At 43.8% G+C, this 21,759-nt stretch overlaps 1 protein-coding gene across 2 annotated transcripts in view; it reads left to right on the forward strand.

Annotated features, from left to right (window-relative positions):
- The first annotated feature begins 2,640 nt into the window (after positions 1-2,640).
- Positions 2,641-21,759, forward strand: part of LOC121080575 (mitogen-activated protein kinase kinase kinase 1-like) — a 124,186-nt gene continuing 105,067 nt past the window's right edge. The window contains exon 1 of one of the 2 annotated variants that reach the window (XM_040578696.1): positions 2,641-3,884. In XM_040578696.1, the coding sequence (XP_040434630.1) occupies positions 3,454-3,884 (431 nt within the window). In that variant the 5' untranslated portion in view covers positions 2,641-3,453. The remainder of the gene's footprint in view (positions 3,885-21,759) is intronic. The other variant, XM_040578695.1, reaches the window with a different exon arrangement.

Raw genomic sequence — 21,759 nt, forward strand, 5'->3', positions numbered from 1 at the left:
TAGTAGAGCCTCTACTATACAGTGCTTCTGTTCTATTCAGAAATCTACGTTGCATACAGGTATTACATTACCTAGTATTCTGGAATGAGGCATGGCAGGTATTTTCTCATCTGCCACTGTGCTCCCCTGGTCAAGGCAAAGTGGAGAAACATCCATTCAAAAAAATAGGTTGAATATAAGGCTCAAAGACAAAATGTAATTTATTAGATGGGTTTCAACCAATAATCAGGAGATAAATAGCTCTTATAAGGCTTGCTATGTATTTTTAAATGACTAAATGGTGAGTCCTTTCCACTTCCCATCTTATGCGAAAAGTAACTCAACCTTAATAGTGCTGGCCTTACTCAAATGGCAAAATCATGGCTTAACAGGGATGCTGACAGCACTTGTCTACACTTAATTATTTCTTACACTGGTGTCTCCTGCTGTCTATGGATTTCATGTTTTGCCCTGTTCTTAGCCACTTTCCAGAAATGATTTCACCTCGGCACACATGCACATTCCTCAGTACCCCATTGCCACTCTGACATTTTGCCTCTAGTTTCCTGTTTCCTTGTCCTTTAAACCTTGTTGGAGCCTTGGCACAATGGGAGAGGTGTCCCCTAGGACTCTGTCATACTAAAAGGACATATATGCACTCTTATTTCTTAGATTTAGTTTTATTAGATTTGCTCTTTTTCTTCTCTGTATCCCTTTATAATCAATTGTCATTCAAAGCTGTATTCCTTTTCCACGTAAGTGTTTAGTAAATTCCTAAAGTTGGGGTTTTTCTGTTTAGAGTGCTTTAAAAGCGTAGGTTTCTTTCTGTGAATGGGATGTTATGGCTGAGAGGAATATTTGAAAAGGTATAATTGTGCAGTTTGGGTTTTGTGTTTTTGTTTATTGAAGACTAGAGGATGCTGTGTACATGCAGTTACACTGCCAACAACTGGTAATAATTTGAGTTCACTTTAGCCATCTGCTTCAGAATTTGCATGCAGCTAATCTCATCCTGCTTCTACAAAGCCCATACTTTTGTGTGTTCTTCCCTGCATTTAGTAACTTTGACAAGAAGGCTTGGTTTAGGAATCTTCCAGAAAACTGTCCCTAATTTACTGTACAGTTGAGATTTGAAATAAGAAGTCTCAAATACTGGATTTAAGAAATTCAGAACTTATCTTTAAATGTACATTCCTGAGTTCTACATTACTAGAGGATATTTAGATGACCTGCTTATCCCAAAGATGACAATGAACACAACTGACTTTCTCAGTGTCCTTCACTGAAAAACCTTCATAAGAGTAGTTAGAACATGGCATCTTAAGAGACCATTTAAGTGATTCATTTAGTGTGACCTTAAGGCAATGTGCATTGTCCTGGTTTCAGTTGGGATGGAGTTAACTTTCTTCTTAGTAGCTGGTGCAGTGCTGTGTTTTAGATTTAGTGTGAGAATAATGTTAGTAACACACCGATGTTTTAATTTGTTGCTAGGTAATGTTTGTACTAAGTCAAGGACTTTTCAGTTTCTCAGGCCCTGCCAGCAAGAAGGCTGGAGGGGCACAGGAAATTGGGAGGGGACACAGCCAGGACAGCTGACTGGAACTAGCCAAAGAGGTATTCCATACCATATGACATCATGCTGAGTATATAAACTGGGGGAAGAAGGAGGAAGAGGGGGACATTTGGCATTATGGCATTTGTCTTCCTGAAAGCATGATGGAGCCCTGCTTTCTGGAGATGGCTGAACACCTGCCTGCCGAGAGGAAGTTGTGAATGAATTCTTTATTTTGCTTTGCTTGCATGTGTGGCTTTTGCTTTACCTAACAAACTGTCTTTATCTCAACCCACGATTTTTCTCACTTTTACTCTTCTGATCCTCTCCCCCATCCTACTGTGGGGTGAGCGAGCGAATGGCTGGTGGTGCTTAGTTGCTGGCCAGGGTTAAACCACAACATAAATACTGATACTATTTTGCGTTTATATCGAGTACCATTTGAAACAGTCTCCTCAAGCTTTTGCTCTTGCAAGTCCAGAGGAAAGATCGTCTTCTAATCTGCTCATCACATCCTTCAGCAAAGACTCTACATCTAGGTTAGCATCACGTATGTAAGACTAGAAAGAATATGCTCTTGTTAGTTGAATGAGAAGTACCTCCTAGTGCTTCAGATCAAAGCAAGTGACCATACTAAAAATAATTTTCAAGATGCTTAGCTAACATTACACTTGGGGGATACATATCGAATTCTGAGAAATAAGCTTAAGATATTCAGCTAAAGTGCTTTGAACTGTTTTCTACTGTATCCAATGTCACACCAATCTGAAAACAACCTGGTATGCATAGTGACAGTCAGTTTTTCTTTCCTAGTTTCAGATTAAATCAGCATTCAAATAAGTAATTTGTTTAATGGCAGCAGAACAGCACTTTTCTGATAACAATGTATATCCTTCTGTTCTTGCAAAATTAAGTCCCTTCTCCACAGCTTGGAGGCTGAAAGCAAAACCACCCAATTGTGGTCAAGTAGAAATCTAGACCAAAAGTAAATTTTACTTGGATGTCCCCAATGTTCTGGTCATGTGATGTCTCCTGCTTTTCTTCTCTCTCCCAGTCTCTTGGGAAACAGTTGCAGTGATAGGTATGTGGCAGGCTATAACCTAAACTAAATGTGCATGCATATGCACACAGGTGTACTCTGAGACATTAACACTTCTAAGTAGTTACGGATATAGAAAAGTATCAGAGGACAGGTGAAACAGCATCTGCCAAGTGAGGGTGACTCAGAGAAGAACGCGTGAAGGCTGCCAAGAAAGAACATGTATTGAATTTCATACTAATTCCCAGAGACAAATGAGCAGGTAAGTCTGGGCATAGCAGCTATTTCAAGGTGGCTTGCTGCAGTACTGGAAGGCGCTACAGGGATTTTGCTCCTTTCTCACCTGGCTTCTAGGGAGGACATGGCCTGAGGAGGTTTTGGGAGAGGGAGCACATAGACGTGGTGTTGCGAGCTGGAGCGAGGGGCCACCATGAGCCGGCCCACATTTTGAGAAGGGCTTCCCCACACTGCCCCACAGCACCGGTTGCTCACAGGGAGGCGGCTGACCCACACGCCACGGTTTTAGGCATCGAGGCCGCCAGAGTACCCGCCGCTGTCTTGCACGTAGGAAGGGTCACGTGGGGACGGGGACACCCTCCCCATCCAACACCGCCAGCTCCCGATCGCGGCCCGAGCGAGTCCGCCTGCGACGCGACCCGCCGCGGCACGGCCCCTGGCGAGCAAGCGCGACACCAACACCTGCATGGGGGCGGACGAGATGCTGCTGCGGGTCGCCGCACCTACAGGCGGCCGCCCCGCCCCGCGCTGCCTGCTGCCACCAATCCGCGCTCGCCTCCCACCCTCTCCCTACGCTGTTTCCGTAGTGGGTTGGTGCAGTAGCTTTCTCTGAGCCTCGGGAGCCTTATGTGACTTGCTAGAGAAAATGGCGGCGGCGAATTGTACTTCGTCGTCGGGGTTAGCCTTAGGCAGCACTGCGGTGGCTGTCGCCGCCGCCGGGAGCCTGAAGGGCAGCATAGGCACGGAAAGTGTCGTCGGGAGCGGTGGGGGGCTTCTGCGGGAGGCGGGCGGCAGTGGCTGCCGCGAGCAGTGCTCTGACTGGAGACGAAAGCAGCCGCGCAAAGTGCGGAGTGTGGAGCTGGACCGGCTGCCTGAGGCGCCTCTCTTCCTCGCCGCTTTCTCGTCGTCCTCTTCACCGGAACCTCCCGAGACGCTGCTGCTCCACTACCTGCCTGGGCCACGCTCCAGCCCCGTCAGCCCAACTGCCTCCCCCAGCCGCTGCGTCGAGTTCCTGGAGCCGCCGCCGGGGACCGACCCCTCCGCGGAGCGAAGGATAGAGCCGTGTCCCCCCGCGAGGTGAGGGGAAGCGGTGGGGCTGTTCCCACTCTTCCGCGGGCGTCTGGCTGGGAGTGGATGTGAGGGTAACGGGAGCTGCCCGCGGAGTGCTGGGCTGGGGCGCAATGTGCAGCTCGTCCGTCGCATTCCCCTGGGGGCGTGGAGCCACCTGGTGCGTACTTGAGGGAGTGCTGGATGCTGGGCTGTTTCGCGGGTCGTCCGCAGCTGTCAGTGGCGCGGGGCTGCGCGGAGCCCAGCAGCCGGTGCTGGAGAAGCGGGTCGGGGCGGCGCGTCCCTGCACTGTGGGCGATTAGCTGTTAAGTAGCCGGGCCGTGTGTGTGTGTGCTTCTATGTTTAACTTTTGCTGGAGTCCCAAAAGGTTTTGGAGTTTGAGTTTGTGATGGTGGTGGCGGGAACCGGGGTCGGATGTGTCAACCTTTGGATCTCGGCGTGAGTAGAGCCTGTTAACTCTTTTTACAGCTCTGTCGCCTCGGTGCCAGAGCAGGGCGCGGCGTGGTTCAAGCGTCAACTGTGCTTCTGCTTCGGGTGCTCACCTGGTACCTGACCGCTTTCTGCGCTTTCCTAGCAATTTGCTGCACAAAATTGAGTAATTCTATTTTTTTTTTTTCTTGGGGGACGACGACGACTTAAATGAAGTCTAATTCTGACTTGTAGCATCGTGATATTGTGGAACTTTTAGGTTTTTTTGGTTTTTTTTTTTTTGATTCTTAGTAAAGGACGTGGGGGAAGGAAAGCTTTCAAACATGTGTCCCCTCTTTTTCAGAGAGAAAGTAATTTTATGGTGGTTCAGTCCAGGTGATACATTTGAGTGGTTTAATTTAGTGCCCTTCTGTTTGTAGTCCATGTTTGCCTTCCATGTGTTTTATTTGATAAGCCCAGTTTCTTGAGGTTTTATAAAACTGCCCATACTATGCCTATTTGATATATGTGGAAGTATTCAGGGTGAAAGTGAACATGTCCATGGTGAAGCAGTTTAAGTATTTCAGAGCATGTTTCAACTTTAATATACACTTGCTAGGTCTAACTGGTATGTGTATGGTAAGGCACTGAAGTAACGGTGTAATTTTGATGTGAAACTGATAATTTCACATGGATTTCTTGTAGGGTTTTATATGATATGGACTGTGTAGTTTAAGGAGTTAGTATTAACATCAAAAGTTCTATTTTAGTGCTGCCTTACAGTTTTTCTGGCTAATTATTTAAACCTCATGAGAAATCTAGTTTCAGTTTGAACAGATGGCTTATGTGTTCTTTTTAGTTGTCCTATTGCAGTTAAACCACAAGGATATTTTTTTAAAGTTTGACTTGACTTGGAACTACAGTAAAAAAAAATGGTTTCTAGACCAGTGTCCTGTTTACGTGAATTTTCAGCAATTCTGATGGATTTTGGCCTATTTCTAGGACAATGTAAAAATACTTGTGGTGTGGTCCTAACATATAAGAAATGTCTCTGTATTTAAAGAAGGATTCATAGGAAATCAAGTGTTTCAGGAGGTGGGGGAAAAATCACGTATGAATTTTAGCAGGTATCCTGAGCTTTTTTTATAACTCCTGGCACTATCTTTGAGTCATGAATTTATAATGCACTGTATCTCATAATATGGCTGTATCCAGTTTTATGGCTTTCAAGGAAAATAAAAATCTGGGTTGGAACATGTTTAAAATGCCTCTGTCTCCTGGTGATAGTAAGAGGGAGTTGGCTTGATAGAGGTTCAGGAAGGTCGCTACAAGTCACATTGCTGAAACATTGAGTCCATCCTTGCTAGTCAGTCCCACAGCAGCAATAACAGAGCAGCTGTGTATTTTTTCCTTTCACATGGACAATTTTGCTTATAATAAGTACTTGTTTTTGGACAAGTCAGTGTTTTGAGTGTGTGTGTGATTTAAAACCCTTCTCCCTGAATGCTTTGGCATTCAACTAGGAGTGTTAACAAATCATAGAAAATGCTAAATGCCAAGTGCTTTTCTCTTTAGTGTTTTAGTGAGATAATCTACTTCTCAACTGTCTTCATGATAAATTTAAATGCATAGTAGCATTAATAGTGATTTTTCTTCAGAAATAGCCTATAAATGCTCATGTAGAGTATCTCTGTAATTCTGTATGTTGTGTTACCAGTAAATAGATGTTAGACAAAGTACTACTTTGTCAGGCCATATAAAGAATTTAAAAGATCTCTATGTACTTATTATAATATTAACTTGCTCTAGCTGAAGGAAGACTAATTTGTATGCGAGTAGCAGTTAATGTATTACATACTGAACTTGTGCATGCAGCTGTTGCCCAGACATTTAAGAGGTGAACTGAAGGGCATAATCAAAAAAATATGTTATTGTATCTTTAAAAGTATACAATGTTACTACTCCTAATAACACAGAGTATAATAAAACTGCTCCCTGTATACAATCTAAACGAACTACTGATTCCAAATTCATCCAGGTGCAGTTCACTGATTCTGTGTTAATTTCAGTTTCAAAGGTCGGGTCTCTTTTCACTTCCCTTCTTCCAGAGGGGCACTCTTCACTCAGTATAGTGAATCCTAGAGTCTATTCCCTTGTGGTTCCAGCTAGGATGGAGTTAACTTTCTTCTTAGTAGCTAGTACAGGACTGTGTTTTGGCTATGATGTGAGAACAACGTTGCTAGGACACTAATGGTTTTAGTTGTTGCTGGGTAATGTTTATATTAAATCAAGGACTCTTCACTTTCTCAGGCCTTGCCATGCTTGAGGGGCACAAGAAATTGGGAGGGGACACAGCCAGGACAGCTGACTGGAACTAGCCAAAGAGGTATCCCATACCATAGGACATCATGGTTGGTTTATATACTTGGGGGGTTAGCTGGGACCTGGGGATCATTGCTCAGAGACTGGCTGGGCATCGGTCAGCGGATGATGAGCAGTTGTACTGTGAATCACTTGTTTTCCTTTCTCCCTTTGGATTTTATCCTTTCCCCCACCTTTCCATTATAACTTGTTGTTATTATTGTACTTTCCTTTTTTATTATATTTAAATTATTAAAGCTCAAGGGTTAAGATAAGAACAATTTACATTCCGATTTTCCTCTCCACCCCTCTGGGTGGGGGAGTGAGCGGCTGCATGGTGATTGGTTGCTGGCTGGGGTTAAACCATGACAGTCCTTTTTGGCACCCAATGTGGGGCTGGAAGGGCTGAGATGACGACAGGTCTAATCAGACTGTGTTAATTGTTTTAAGTATTCATTGTTCTAGATTAACAATCGTTGGCTACAGTGCTGGCTTCTCTGCTTTTGAATTTGCTGCCCATGGTCCCAAGGTTGAATTGTCTTGATTATTTACAGTATGTGTTCCCTGTTGCGTTGTTTGTTATCATTGGGACCTGGGATAAAGTTGTTATAGTGTTGTACTATATAATACTGGCTTATAATATGATGGACTCATCGGCTATGAAACTAATCTGGTCTGAGTGCTTGGTGTTGTCGCTTCTGTGGGTCTGGTGGCCCCTGCTGGGGAACGCCAACAACTGTACCTTTGGTTTTGTTTTCCCAGAGAGTCAGCCTATGGGTGGGGTCCACGCCTCCCCCAGTAGCCTCAGGGCTAATTAATGAAACATTTAGGATTTTAGGAGAGACTGAGTATCTTTGGTCGGCTGGAAGCCCCGTAGTGCAGGTCTTGAACCTGGTGATGGGAATCCTGAATGTGGTTTTCATGTCCTGGAACTGGTGGAATTCTAAGCGACAAACTGTAGCTACTGCTCCATCCCCTGCAGTGGTTGTTCCAGCTACTTTGACCCCTGAAACAAGTGATGCAGAAGACCAACTGGTGTCAGTGTTAGTGGCACCTGTAGATAAGAAGAAACAGAAAGCAGCTAGTTTGGTAAAGGATGAAGAACCAGGGCCATCATGGGAACAAGATGAAGAAAGCGAACAAGAGGTAACCTCCTGATCCCTATCTCTGAGTGAACTGCGGGATATGTGGAAAGATTATGCCTGTCAACCAGGTGAACACATTATCACCTGGTTGCTTCGATGCTGGGATAAATGGGGCTCATAATATAGATTTGGAGGGTAGGGAAGCCAAGCAGCTGGGATCACTTTCAAGGCAAAGGGGCACTGACAGGGAAATTGGAAAAGGAGCACAAATCATCAGCCTCTGGAAGTGACTTCTGTCAAGTGTGAAGGAAAGGTATCTCTACAAGGATGATATTACATGTTGCTCAAGCAAGCGGTATGCCATTATTGATATTGTGAATGTGTTTTTCTCGATTACTTTGGCTGTGGAGTGCAGGCCACAGTTTGCCTTCACTTGGAAGAGTGTCCAATACACCTGGAATTGACTCTCCCAGGGATGGAAACACAGCCCTACTATATGCCATGGACTGATCCAGGCTGCACTAGAAAAGGGTGGAGCTCCAGAACATCTGCAATACATCGATGACTACATCGTATGGGGCAATACACCAGAAGTTGTTTTTGAGAAAGGGGAGGAAAATTATACAAATCCTCCTGAAAACCAGTTTTGCCATAAAACAAAAGTAAAGGGACCCGCACAGGAGACACAAGTTTTGGGAATAAAATGGCAAGATGGACATAGTGAGATCCCAGTGGATGTTATCAACAAAATAACAGCTATGTCTCCACCAACTCATAAGAAAGAAACTCAGGCTTTCTTAGGTGTTGTCAGCTTTTGGAGAATGCACATTCCAAACTACAGTGTGACTGTAAGCCCTCCTGATCATGTGACCCAAAAGAACAATGAATATAAATGGGGCCCTGAGCAACAAGCCTTTGAACAAATAAAACGGGAGATAGTTCAAGCAGTAGCCTTTGGACCTGTCCAGATTGGGCAAGATGTAAGGGATGTGCTCTATGCTGCAGCCAGGGAGAATGGCCTTACCTGGAGCCTCTGGTAGAAGGCACCAGGGGATATTCGAGGTCAACCCTTCAGATCTTGGAGTTGGGACTATAGAAGATCTGAGGCCCATACATTCCAAATGAAAGAAAGATATTGGCAGCTTATGAAGGGGTTCAAGCTGCTTTGGAAGTAACAGTTGTACTGTGCATCACTTGTTTTCCTTTTTCCCTTTCCGATTTTATCCTTTCCCCCACGTTTCTGTTATAACTGTTGTTATTGTTTTTATTATTGTTTCCTTTTTATTCTGTTTAAATTATTAAATGGTTCTTATTTCAACCCTTGAGTTTTACATTCCTGATTCTCCTCCCCATCCCTTTGGGTGGTGGTGGGGGAGTGAGTGAGCAGCTGGGTGGTGCTTGGTTGCTGGCTGGGGTTAAACCACGACATCCCTTTACCTTGATTGCTGTGGGTATGTCGCGTACTGGTCTGAGACCGGAGCGTGGTTCTATTTGTATTCTCAGGAACAGAATTAAGACTCAAAATGGAGTCAAGAGCTAAGGAACTTTATTTGCCCAACAATAAATCTGTGAATGCAAAGGGAGAGAGAGCACAAGAGATCAAGGGAGGGAGGAAGGAAAGAAAGAAGGAAAGAGATCACAGCAATAGCTACCACCCTGGATCTGCGGTGTCCCGACAGTCAGGTTCATTTCCAACTCCGGTGGGGGAACGTTCTGTCCAATGTTAGTTGGTTCTGTTTTTTATAAAGTTGTTACAAGCTGTTCTGCTTTAACCACACCTTCCACCTGACAATGGTGTACATGCCCAACATTCTTCAGGGGCCTCCAGGTACCTTGACTCCCCTGACCCCAAGTCTGGGCACGTGCACAGGGGTTTGGTTAAGTTTTTTGCAGGATCAGCCTCCCCCGTTGCTCCGTGGCGTCAGTTGGTTTCCTCCTTTAACAATGTATACATAAATCTCTTCTGTGGTAGTGGTGTTGTGTTCCTGCCTTAACAATGTATAGATCCTTCATTGTGGTGATGGCATGAGTTTCCTGCCATAGCAATGTTGAGACAACACATCTGCTGTGGCGATAGTGGGTCTCACTGGTGCAGTGTCTTACCCCACCCTGTGGCTCAACATTGTGGACTTATGAATTGTTCTCTGAGGTGGCATGAATGATAGAGAAAGGAGGAAGGAATAGAGATAACATGTATCATAATAATTAACAACGTCTAATAACTAACAACTTTTCTAGTAACTATATTATAAACTAACGTTACAAAACCAAAATTTGTTACAACCTGGTTTTATGGTACTTGGTTTCAGGAGAAGAAGAAAGAAAAGGTTTACAAGGGCAATTACAAGGTGTGCATTAGCAAGGGCAAGTAATGAGTATCATAACAAAAAATTACAGCAATAGTTAGCAAAACAAAGGTTGCAAAATAAATTGGTACAAAAATATACAGGCATTCCTTTATTTCCCATGAATTCAACAACACAAAGCAAAGTGATTGCAGTCCTTGTGGTCCATGTGGTCTGCTGCCCTGTTCTGTCAAAGTCTGGGTCAGGATACGCAGTAGGAAAATAGATTTCCACCCCCCCCTTAGCTTAATGGGTATGTACCATCTGGGTCTACAAACTTCTGTCATGAATTTAGGTAAAAGAAAATAAACAATAACACTATACAATCTGTACTACTGATGGTGTAGTTTGGTGCACAGCATGAATTTGTTTAACGTGGGTGAGACAGTAGTTATAAATTGCATCTTAGCTACAACATGTTGAATCAAATAGATAAATCCTGGAATGATACATGGTAAAAAATATCAGCATAGCAAGACCACATAACAAATAAAATAGAATTAACTTAACCTATGGACCACCAGGGAGCTAGGAAAACATGTCAATGTCCCAGCCTTTCCATGTCTGGACAGGAACACGGGCTAGTTTTTGGATGTCTCTGGTCAATTGTGTGACCACCTCATCTACATCGTGAATTTACAAACAACAGTTAGAAATGTTTCATTTCCCACATACTCATCCCTCTTCAGCCAAAAGATAATCTAAAACCATGTGGTGTTGCAGGATTGCAGTGCGCATCTCTCGAGATTGTTGATTAAGGATATATATATATGGCAGTAGCTGTTTTGTTGGAAATGATATCCATTATAGCTTGCAAATGAATTATAGGGTTCAGATTATAAATTGGTTTCTGTCCCCCTGCTATCAATTCTCTGGGGTTCTATGTGGCTGGCCCGTAATGTTTTATTATTCTTTTGGGAGGCCACTCATTTTTGCTCCACTTTTGTGTTCCACCTATTGCAATCTTGACAGATCTTTTTTGTTGTGCAACACCTTTATTGTCCAGGTTGTCATAAAGTCTCACTCCCAGTTGAGGACCCTCGGCCTCTGGAAGAAGGAAAAATAGAGGCCGAATGATTCCAGTATAACAAATCCCTGACCAGTTTGCGGGTAGCATTGTATAGGCCATGTGTCCACAAATCCAATAATGTCCCTTTTTAGTCTTGGCCCCTGTAGCAAAGGGTCCAACCACAGTCTTCAGGTGTTGCAAATAAGATGTGTTGTGGTCTCCCAAAGGGCCAAAAAAGGTGGTATTGCTTTTCCCCAGGTGATTATGCATTTGTCCGGTGCAATACCAACCACCTGTGTTATTTTTCCATTTACAAGTTTGGACATAACCATGGCCATCAGGATTTGGCTAACAAAACATACTCATTAGTTTCAAAATCAGATGGAGTCAGTCTGTCTTCACTTCCATAAGTGGGGACAAAAAATATTATAGCTGACCAAAATATAGGTATCCTCGCTGTGGTTTGTTTCTTCTTCCTAAAAACAAAAGAAAGCCAAATTCACTTCTCTGTGAAAAGGGGAAGCAAACTAACAAGGCGGGGGAGGTGTGTTGTGGGTTTCCTTCTTTAGTTAAGGTTTTCTTTTAACATCAAAGGTGGCGATACTGGTTGCCCAAAACAATGTCTGCAATGATATACTAAACATCCTATAAATAGTAACAAGGCAAATACTGATGAAGCCTCACAGACAATCAGCAGCTTCATATGGGTGTTTTTTTTTTTCAGGTAGGCTCCAGAGTCCTCACCTGGAAAAGAAAAGAAAAAACAGACTCTGTTCATTCAAAGGAGCCGGAAGCAAATTATTATTAGAAGGATGGAGTAATCCACCTGGTGTTGATTTTACATTCTTTTCCATGAGCATTTTTGGCTTTCCAAGCATATTAAGAGGTTCAGTGAGCACGAGAGGAACAGCTCCAATGGCTGGCGTTTCTACCAACACAGGCTGTCCAGGAGAAAAAACTCGTTCTCTGGGAGTACTGAGAGTCTGAGACTTTGGGGTCAAAGTCGGGGGTTTAGGACAAAAAGCATTCAGTCAGGGACATCCATTTATTCCCCAGTGATCATTAACTCGGGTAACTGCATCCCAAAGGCGTTTCACCCAATATAGCTTGTGAGGTTTCAGAAATCATTTTAAGAGTCCATTAGTTTGTTCTATTATCCCGTTAGCTTGGGGATAATATGGCGTGTGGAATACCCACTTGATTCCCTCTTCCCTCGCCCACTCCTGCACTTTGTCAGCTGTAAAATGACTGCCATTGTCCAACTGAATGGAATCAGGTTTTGGGAGGAAACTAAACCAAATTTTCAGGGCTCACACTGTATTTTCCCCAGTCGCTCGTGGAAGCGCTTTGGCTTGAACTAGGCCAGAAATCACTTCCACGCCTACTAATACACACTGCTTCCCTCCTGACCTTCAGAAAGGTCCGTCCGATGTAATCTATCTGCCAAGTTTCCCAGAGACACTTTTTATCTCTCAAATGAAGGGGGGAATCTTCCATGGGGTGTCGCTCTAATTGAAGTCTGCATTGTTCACAAGCTGAAATACTGGCTTTGCAAGTTTCTTGAGTGACAGGCCAACCTCTGGCATGTGCCTCTTTGTATAAATCATTAGACTATGAGTGACCACGCTTAATGTGTAGCCATTCCAAAAGTCTGTCCCAGTTTTCCCTGGTTTGATTTTCCTGCTGCAAAGGGGCAATTCTGGCCAGCTCATCTGCTCTATTATTTCATTCACCTGCCAGAGTACCCCTTTCCTGGTGGGACGGCACCCATGCTACTGCAAAATCCCCACGTTTGGCAATATCTAAAATGTTTTGCCACTTCTCCTTTTGCCACACTGGCACTCGGTTTACTTCCCGGTTATTCTGTTCCCAAAAAGGGAGCCATTCTGTGCATCCTCTGAACACTGCAAATGAGTCAGTGTAAATGTACACTGGAGTCTTAGCCCCTTCCTCACTATTAAACACACTCCACACTGCCACTAACTCTTCCACTTGAGCACTGCCCTCTCCGTTGGTAATGATTTCCCTGTCAGCATCTACATTAATAGCTACAGCTTGGGATCTCCATTGTTTACCCTCTCTCTTAGCAGAGGCATCTGTAAACTACACATTCTGCAACTCCTCCAAAAAATCAGGAGCGATTTTTACCACAGAAGGGGAAGAGGTATCCCCCTCTGTAGAGGAATGAAGGCAGTGGGTTGATTAGCATTGATAACATGCAGCTGTGGCCTTGCCTCAGAGGCAGTGGGTTGATTGACATGGATGATGTGCAGCTGTAGCTTGTTCCTGCTAAGTGGTTAAATAGCCCTGAGGATTGTGGGAGAGGGGGTTGGATGGAGGAGGGACAGTGTGGTCTGACTTCTGGAGGAAGGAGATACAGCATGGGTAGTAGAACCTGGCCAAGGGTAAAGCCTTGTTGCAGTCTACTAGTTTGATTATGCTGCAATGTTTGGTGCCCCATGTGAGGCTGGCTGAGTTGGACTCCAACTACATCAACTGGTACCCAACATAGCTGAGACAAGTGTGAGAACCTGCAACCCATAACAGACACTGTGAGACATGAGCTGTTGCAACTAATTGATCTTGGGTATATTGCAATATTTATTATCCATCTTTACTCAAATTGCAACTTTTGGTACCTGATGTAAGTGGGGACTAATTGATGTGGGTACAGAAGAAGAAAATTCCCCTTTAATGATCCTTATAGATATATTTGAAAAAATAAGTGTAAAGTATAACAAGAAGGCAATAAGAACTTTGCTAGGATGATGTAAAGTAAATGATGTGCCAGTTATGCCGAAAAATGTCTCCAGGGTTCAGACATGGCAAAATGCTGGAAAATTTCTTTTTGAGGCTGCCTTGAGGGGTGATAAAATTGCAACAACATGAAGATTAGTCTTAGACCTACTAGAACAATTAAATGTGGACAGGGAGACAAATTCTATATTTGTAATGCTTATGAATATATTTGAAAAAAGAGGTATAAAATATGATAAAATGGCAATAAGAATTCTGCTAGTATGGTATAAAAAGTGTGATTTGCCAGTTACAGTGAAAAAGGTTTTCAGCATTCAGACATGGCGAAGTGTTGGAAAGGTACTTTTTGAGGCTGCCTCGAGGGGAGACAAAATTGCCACAGCTTTGTTAACAGCATGGAGATTGATCATAGATTCACTAGAACAATCAGATGTGGACAGAGAAATAAACCCTATGTTAACAATGCTAATAGAAATATTTGAAAATAAAGATATAAAGTATGATGAGATGGCAATAAGAACTCTGCTAGAGTGGTGTAAAAGGAATAATTTGCCCATTACAGTAAAAAATGTCTCCAGTATAAAGATATGGTGAAGTGCTAGATGGTTACTTTTTGGGGCTGCCATGAGAGGGGACAAAATTGCTACAACGTCATTGACAACATGGAGATTGGTCTTAGATTTACTAGAACAATCAGAAGGGGACAGGGAGACAAAGGCTGCAGTTGAAATAGCCACATCCCCGGTTGCAGAGATGATGCCCAATAAGGTATCTTTGGCACCATCGGATTCTCTACCATCACCTGATTCATGCAGTCAAGGCCGGCAGGAGGAGCAGAATGGTGCCGGGTCAAGTGGGCAGAGTCAGATCCCTTTAGGGTGGCAGGGGAGATCTGGTCACTGTCCCGTTGCCTGTCTGTGATCCCGAGCCATCTGTGATAGGTTTATCGGAGGAGACTTCGGGTTGTGTTCAACAACCAGTCCAAATTACAACATCAGGACCAGATCCTGCCAAATTCTGGAAAAAGGCACTCGTAAAAGGGGATATTGATGCTGTAACCGCCATAGAGGGCAGGGTGTTAGCCTGCCCAGTGCTTCAAAAGGATGGTAAAGCTCCTCCCGAGTGGGAACATTTCAACTGGGGAGTGATAAAAGAGTTAAGATCAACCTGTATACAGTATGGAATAGGCTCACCTTATGCTCAATCATTGTTATGTAGTCTTTTCACAGCAGAGCTTACTGCTCATGATTGCTGTTCAGTTGTGCAAATTATATTGATCCCTATGCAAATACTAATGTTTGAGTCAAATTGGAGGCACTTGGCAAATGAGCAATCACTGATGAATTCAGAATACCCCCTGGATGATCCACGTTTTGGAGCAGGGATTCTGCAATTGATGGGGGAGGCTCCAGTTAACTCTCCTCTGTTACAAGCTCGCTTACATCCTTTAGTCCTGCAGCAGGGAAAAGAATTAGCTCTCCAAGCTTTATTGCAAGTTCTGGATCATGGCACTCCACAACAGTCGTGGAACACAATAAAACAAGGCCCAAATGAGGGATATGTGTCATTCCTGGATAGGTTGAGAGACTCCTTGGACAAGCAAATACAGAATGGGGCAGCTAAGGAAGCATTGTTACTCCAACTAGCTAAGGACAATGTGAATGAGGATTTTAGAAAGGTGATTGCAGGCATGGTGAATTGTAATCCCACTTTAATAGAATTAATGGATGTATGTATGTGGGAAGGTGGGAACCGCTGCCTTCCAAACTGAGTGTCTGGCAAAGACCTTTGCTGATGCAGTCAGGGTCATCCGTTGTTTTTACACATGTGGGCAAGAAGGTCACCTAAAGAAGGACTGTCCAAAGAGATTGAGGCCGGGAAGGGCTGATGGCTCTGGTTTGGTATGCAGTCAATGTAACAAACCAAGGCATTTTGCAAAATAATGTAGATCTAAATACGACACTCAAGGACAGTTACTTGTAGGTGGCTACAGAAAGCAGGGAAATGGGGGGAGGAGCCATGTGATGATACAAAGGAATCCTCCACAACAATTTCAGGCTTATGCAGCCAACTTGCAGCCCGAACTTCAGGAAGCGCTGGATTGGATGTTACCACAGTAACCGCTATCACAATAGAGGATGATAAAGTACATAAGGTCCCACTGAATGCTGTGGGACCCATTGGCAATAAAATAAGTGTGCTGTTGCTTGGCTGTTCTAGTGTAACTTCACAAGGTTTGTTTGTCTTACCAGGAGTCATTGATGCTGATTATATGGGTCAGATTCAAGCAATGGTGTGGACCCCTGCGGCGAATGAAGAGACGGGACGCAGCTTGATGCAAGCAAATGTCAATTTATTGTACAGAAGCACGAGTTTTTATACACTTTCAGAAGCTGCGCGTTTTAAACTAATTGGTTCTTGAAGCTAAGCATTGCATACTAGGCAATCCCAGATTGGTGGTTAACTACCATCAATTAACCGCAAGGTGTTACCTTTCCTTGGCGCCATCCTTGGCGCCATTCGTCTCCCACTCCCCTGTGCTCTGTAAACACATCCCATCATGTTAAGTGTTGTCTAGACAAGCTCCAGCACATTCCCCTCAGCTAACTGATTGCCACACATGGTCCTAGTTTCCAGCCCACTCCTGAATCTCCCCCTTCCTGTTGCACAAAAAGAACCTTTGAAACCGAACAAGTAAAAACAAGGTATAAGTAATAGAACAAATAAAACCCCAACTGAGATATGTTATTAATGTCAAAATAACCCACTGTCTTTGTTCCGTACAATTTTACAATTTCCCCTTTTTGTTTTTGAACAGCTAGTACCAGGTTTGCCATGTTCTGCAGGGCCCTTGCAAACATGACAGCAACCAAGGTAATAGCAAACAATACTGCCAATTGAGTGAATGGATGCCAAAAAAGACTGAAATCTTCTCAGATTTTGATAACATGTTGCTGCAATGGGGCGCCTAAAATCCACGCAGCACATACCATCAGAATCCTCACAGCCCTGTCCTTGAACCAACAACAAAAAGCAGTGGCAATTTTGACTCACATTCTTAACTGCCTACCAAACAAGGTGATTTAACTCTTTAATGCTTTCCCTGCTGTTACTCCAGGTAAGATAAGAACTGCTGCAATACGTTCCCATCATAGCCTCCTACTACATTATCATCTACAGAAAGACAATTATCGACATTCAAAGTGTAAACAGTATCATCTTCTTTTGGATTAACATTATACATAGGTGGAAGGGCACACCAAACAAGAACTGGTTCAGTCAAAAAGTTCAAAACATAGCATGCCTTCTCTGAATATACCTCTGGGGTCATTCCCTTCATTCCCGCTTTTTTTATGCAAAGAGAAACTCTTTTACCATAACAGAGAAGCCCCTATTTACATCTCTGAGCCCGGACATAAACCGCAGCTGTATGCTCCACCAGGCTCAGGGCAGGAATCATTCATGTAGTTACATTGCTGTATGTCCCTACAAGCATGCAGACACCTATTAAACACTAGATAACCATGTTTATCTTTCCTATTCTCCTTCACAATACCTAGCTGTTCTCTCATCTCCTTAGGTCAAATATTCTCCTGTTTCCTCTCCTATATCTCTCTTCAGACATTCTCTATCCTCCCCTTTTTTGCTTGTTAATTGTGAGGAGGCAAAGGTTGTGTGTAGCTGGGTGACCATGACCTGCTTTATGTTACAATGAACTAAACACTGAATACAGGGGAAAAAAAGCATAGGAGACATAAGGCAAACATCAATAAGGTGGTTAAAGATAATTATAATAAATCCTGTAATACTTTTGAGTCATGGCCCAAAGTTTCCCAGCCATGAGAAGAGACCAAAGGCATCCCGCCCCTGGCTCTGTTGCAGATCTTTGTTTTAAGGCTTTTAAGTTTTGTATATTTTTGTAAATTAATTCACAGTGGTCACTCAGATTCACGTAACACATCCTATCAAAGTCTTCACGCTTGTGTCCCTGTGCTAATAATAAAAATCAATAGCAACTCGGTTCTGTAGCAACATATGGTGGACAGAATCAACATCTGTTAATAAGCCAGAAAAAAAAGAACAGTATTTGTAGTATTACTTTGTTTAGCAAGCTAGCAGCCTAATTTACTAAGCAAGTTAAGAGCGTGTACTATTCTTACAGAAGAGATTAGAGAAGCAAAAATCTGTTATGCTGCATTCCAGAACTCAGCCTGAGAATTACAGTCTGCTGTGAGTTTTGCGTTACAATCATTTGACACATGTTGGGGTTGCGATTGTGAAAGTTGCCCGTTTACAATTTTCATTGGCATTATCACAGCTAGTTGTTTTAAAAGCAACCCTTGAGCTTCCTGATGTTCGACTTGTTGCAAAATATTCTGAAGCCGATCAATCAAGTTGGTATTAACGTTAGTGACTCTCTAGGACCCCGCAACACTGTGGCAAGACTCCCGCATCCGGACTGCTTTAATAGCCATCTCATTCATTTGCAAACAGTTGTCCCTGGGATACCTTGCCTGAGTCACAGAATCGGCACAATTAATTTCTCCAGCCAACTGCTCATAGTTAACAGGAATTCCCCGATTAAGGTTTTCAGTCAAGGCCACTACACATAGCTCACAAAAATCAGATAACCACATCATATACTATATCAGTATCATACAAAGCAATAACTTCCAATCATGCAGTGTGAGCATATAAGGCTCTGCCATCACTTCAAGAAGGGACATAGCAAATGTATTATGAATCCTCCCTTCCCACTTGCATTCCTGCCACCAATCCCTCAGACCCCCTTTCACCCTCTCCAAAAATACAATCAATGCATCAGGAGAGAAAAGGGGGTGGGGGAAAGGTCTAGCTTCTTTTCCAGATCTATAGGACCTGGATCAAAAGGTTTATCAGTGTCAATAAAATCATTGTCCGAGTTGTCCTGTTCCCGTGCTTGGTCCTGTGTTGTGAGGGTTGCTGCAATCAGTGACAGAAGCTTTGGGGGCAGAGGAGGTGTGGACGGAATCGCCATCGCTGACGGTGTCTTGAGAAGAGTCGCGCTGTCGGTGGATTTTACAGCTTCCTCTGGTTTACCACCGTTAGTAGAATTAGTCCACACTTGGCAAAGAGTAGTCAGAATTTGCCACCAAGATGTTAAATGCATTCCCGACACGGAGTTCCCCTCCGCGGCAGCATCATACAATTGGCTGCTGTATGTACACACTTTCATTCTTTCAAAGTCTCTTAGAGTTTCTTGGCTGCTCACCTGTCTCGATGAATACAGGTGTTATCCTCGGGGTTTAGGTTGTCCGCCTGGTCCAGACAGCAAGACGATCGTTCAGCCAAGCCGTCTCCTCCGGAACGCAGCCCTCTTCCACGAGCTGTCTTTTTTCCGTCCTTATTCTTCCAAGGCTTCGGAACACCATCATAGGGGTAACTATTTGAGGAGACTGAGGCACGGACTCCCGGATCTGACTTTCAACTCCGTAGGGATTTCAGGCCGGCTCCTGCTTCCTTTCAGCAGATCATTCAAAGTTCTGTGGGATTCACTGCATGTCGCTCAGATAGGCGATTCGAGAGCCCTTCACGTTAGATCCTTAAACGCATCACGTCAGGGTCACCAATTTGCGGCGAATGAAGAGACGGGACGCAGCTTGATGCAAGCAAATGTCAATTTATTGTACAGAAGCACGAGTTTTTATACACTTTCAGAAGCTGCGCGTTTTAAACTAATTGGTTCTTGAAGCCAAGCATTGCATACTAGGCAATCCCTGATTGGTGGTTAACTACCATCAATTAACCGCAAGGTGTTACCTTTCCTTGGCGCCAACCTTGGTGCCATCCGTCTCCCACTCCCCTGTGCTCTGCAAACATGCCTCATCATGTTAAGTGTTGTCTAGACAAGCTCCAGCACATTCCCCTCAGCTAACTGATTGCCGCGCATGGTCCTAGTTTCCAGCCCGCTCCTGCAGACCCCTACCCCCCCAGTGTCAATTCCTGAAGGTATCTGGATTGCACAATCAATTCCTTTCTGGGTGCAAGTTAATTATGCCCATGGCAAAGTCCGGGGCAAAGAAGAGTTTGGTGCGACAGGAACACCACAAATTTTCTGGACTCGGAGTGTACAAAATGCTTGACCAACTCTAACCTGTAAATTCACCTTTGACAAAGGGATTCCTTCTGCATTTACGGTGACCAGAATGATTGACCCAGGAGCAGATGTAACTATTATATCTGCCAGCATCTGGCCTTGCTCTTGGCCTGCCTGTTCAGCAGGTTCCATATTGGTGGGAGTGGGTGGTATGATACTGTGTCCAAAGTCAGTATATGGTGTGAGTTCGAAACCTTGAGGACCAGACAGCAACAATCCATCCCTATGTGCTTGATGTCCCTATGAATTTGTGGGGACAGGACGTTTTGGGACAGTGGGGACTCATCATTGGTACCCAGAAGGATTTTTAATAGGGGCCACTGTGATGGATGGTGTGCAAAGACCTACTCTGCCTTTGACTTGGAAGACAGATACCCCCATTTGGGTGGAACAGTGGCCCATTCCTGAGGAAAAATGTGTAGCCCTCCAGCAATTAGTCAAAGAACAATTAGCACAAGGACACCTGGAACCTTCCCATAGTCCTTGGAATACCCCTGTGTTTGTGCCAGAAAAGAAATCGGGCAAATGGCGCTTGTTACAAGATTTAAGGAAAGTAAATGATGTAATGGAGGGAATGGGAGCCCTGCAATCAGGCATGCCTTCCCCGACAATGATCCTGTGAAACTGGGACATCTTGGTAATTGATTTAAAAGATTGGTTTTTTGCTATTCCTTTACATGAAGCTGATAAATGTAAATTTGCTTTATCCATACCTAGCAGAAACAATATGACTCCTTGTAAGTGATACCAATGGATGGTGTTGCCGCAGGGTATGAAAACCAGTCCTACTATATGTCAATGGTATGTAGCAAAGGCATTGTCACCTGTATGGGAACAATTTCCGCAAGTGTATTGTTATCATTATATGGATGATATTCTTGTATCAGCTGCAAATAAGGCTGAACTTCAGCAAGTGTATCCAGTTTTGCAGCAGTCGTTGGCCACCTTTGGGCTATGTGTAGCACCAGAAAAGATTCAACAACAAGCCCCGTGGAAATACTTGGGAGTTAAGGTGCTAGATCAAACGCTTGAGCCACAGTCTATCCAGCTCCGAGTAAATGTCAGAACCCTAAATGATTTGCAGAAATTATTAGGGACCATAAATTGGGTAAGGCCATACTTGGGCCTTAAACAGACCAATTGAAACCACTCTTTGATCTGTTGAAGGGTGACACTGATTTGATGTCTCCCCGATCACTAACTAAAGAAGCCAGCTTAGCCCTAGAGAGGGTGGCCAATGGTCTTCAACAAAAAAGGGTACTCCATGTAGACTTAGAATCTCCAATAAGTTTATATGTTGTCATTGCTAACTATCATCCCATGGGATTGTTGGGCCAATGGAATGAATGCTGGCAAGATCTGCTACGTATCTTGGAATGATTTTTATCTGTACAACCATGGAAGACAGTGAGCACTCGGATTGAACTAGCATTGAAAATCATCACCAAAGGATGTACATGGTAAGTTCAGCTCACGGGCCAAGATCCCAATTACTTGATAATTCCCATTGAATGTGATTATGTAAGCTGGTGTTTGGCAAACAGTTTACCATTTCAGTTGGCTCTGGAAGGATTTAAGAGACAAATATCCTATCGTCTTCCCAGTCATAAATTGTTACAAACTTATTTGGACATACAAATACTTCAAAAGCTGCTGGCAGCAGATAGCCCAGCGCAAGGCCCTATGGTCTTTACAGATGGTTCTGGGATATCGGGAGAGTCAGTGGTCGCTTGGTATGATGGGAAGCAATGGCAAGTATTGATACACTTGACACAGGGATCAC

The sequence above is a fragment of the Falco naumanni genome, chromosome W, assembly GCF_017639655.2.
Source record: "Falco naumanni isolate bFalNau1 chromosome W, bFalNau1.pat, whole genome shotgun sequence".
Lineage (NCBI taxonomy): Eukaryota > Metazoa > Chordata > Aves > Falconiformes > Falconidae > Falco > Falco naumanni.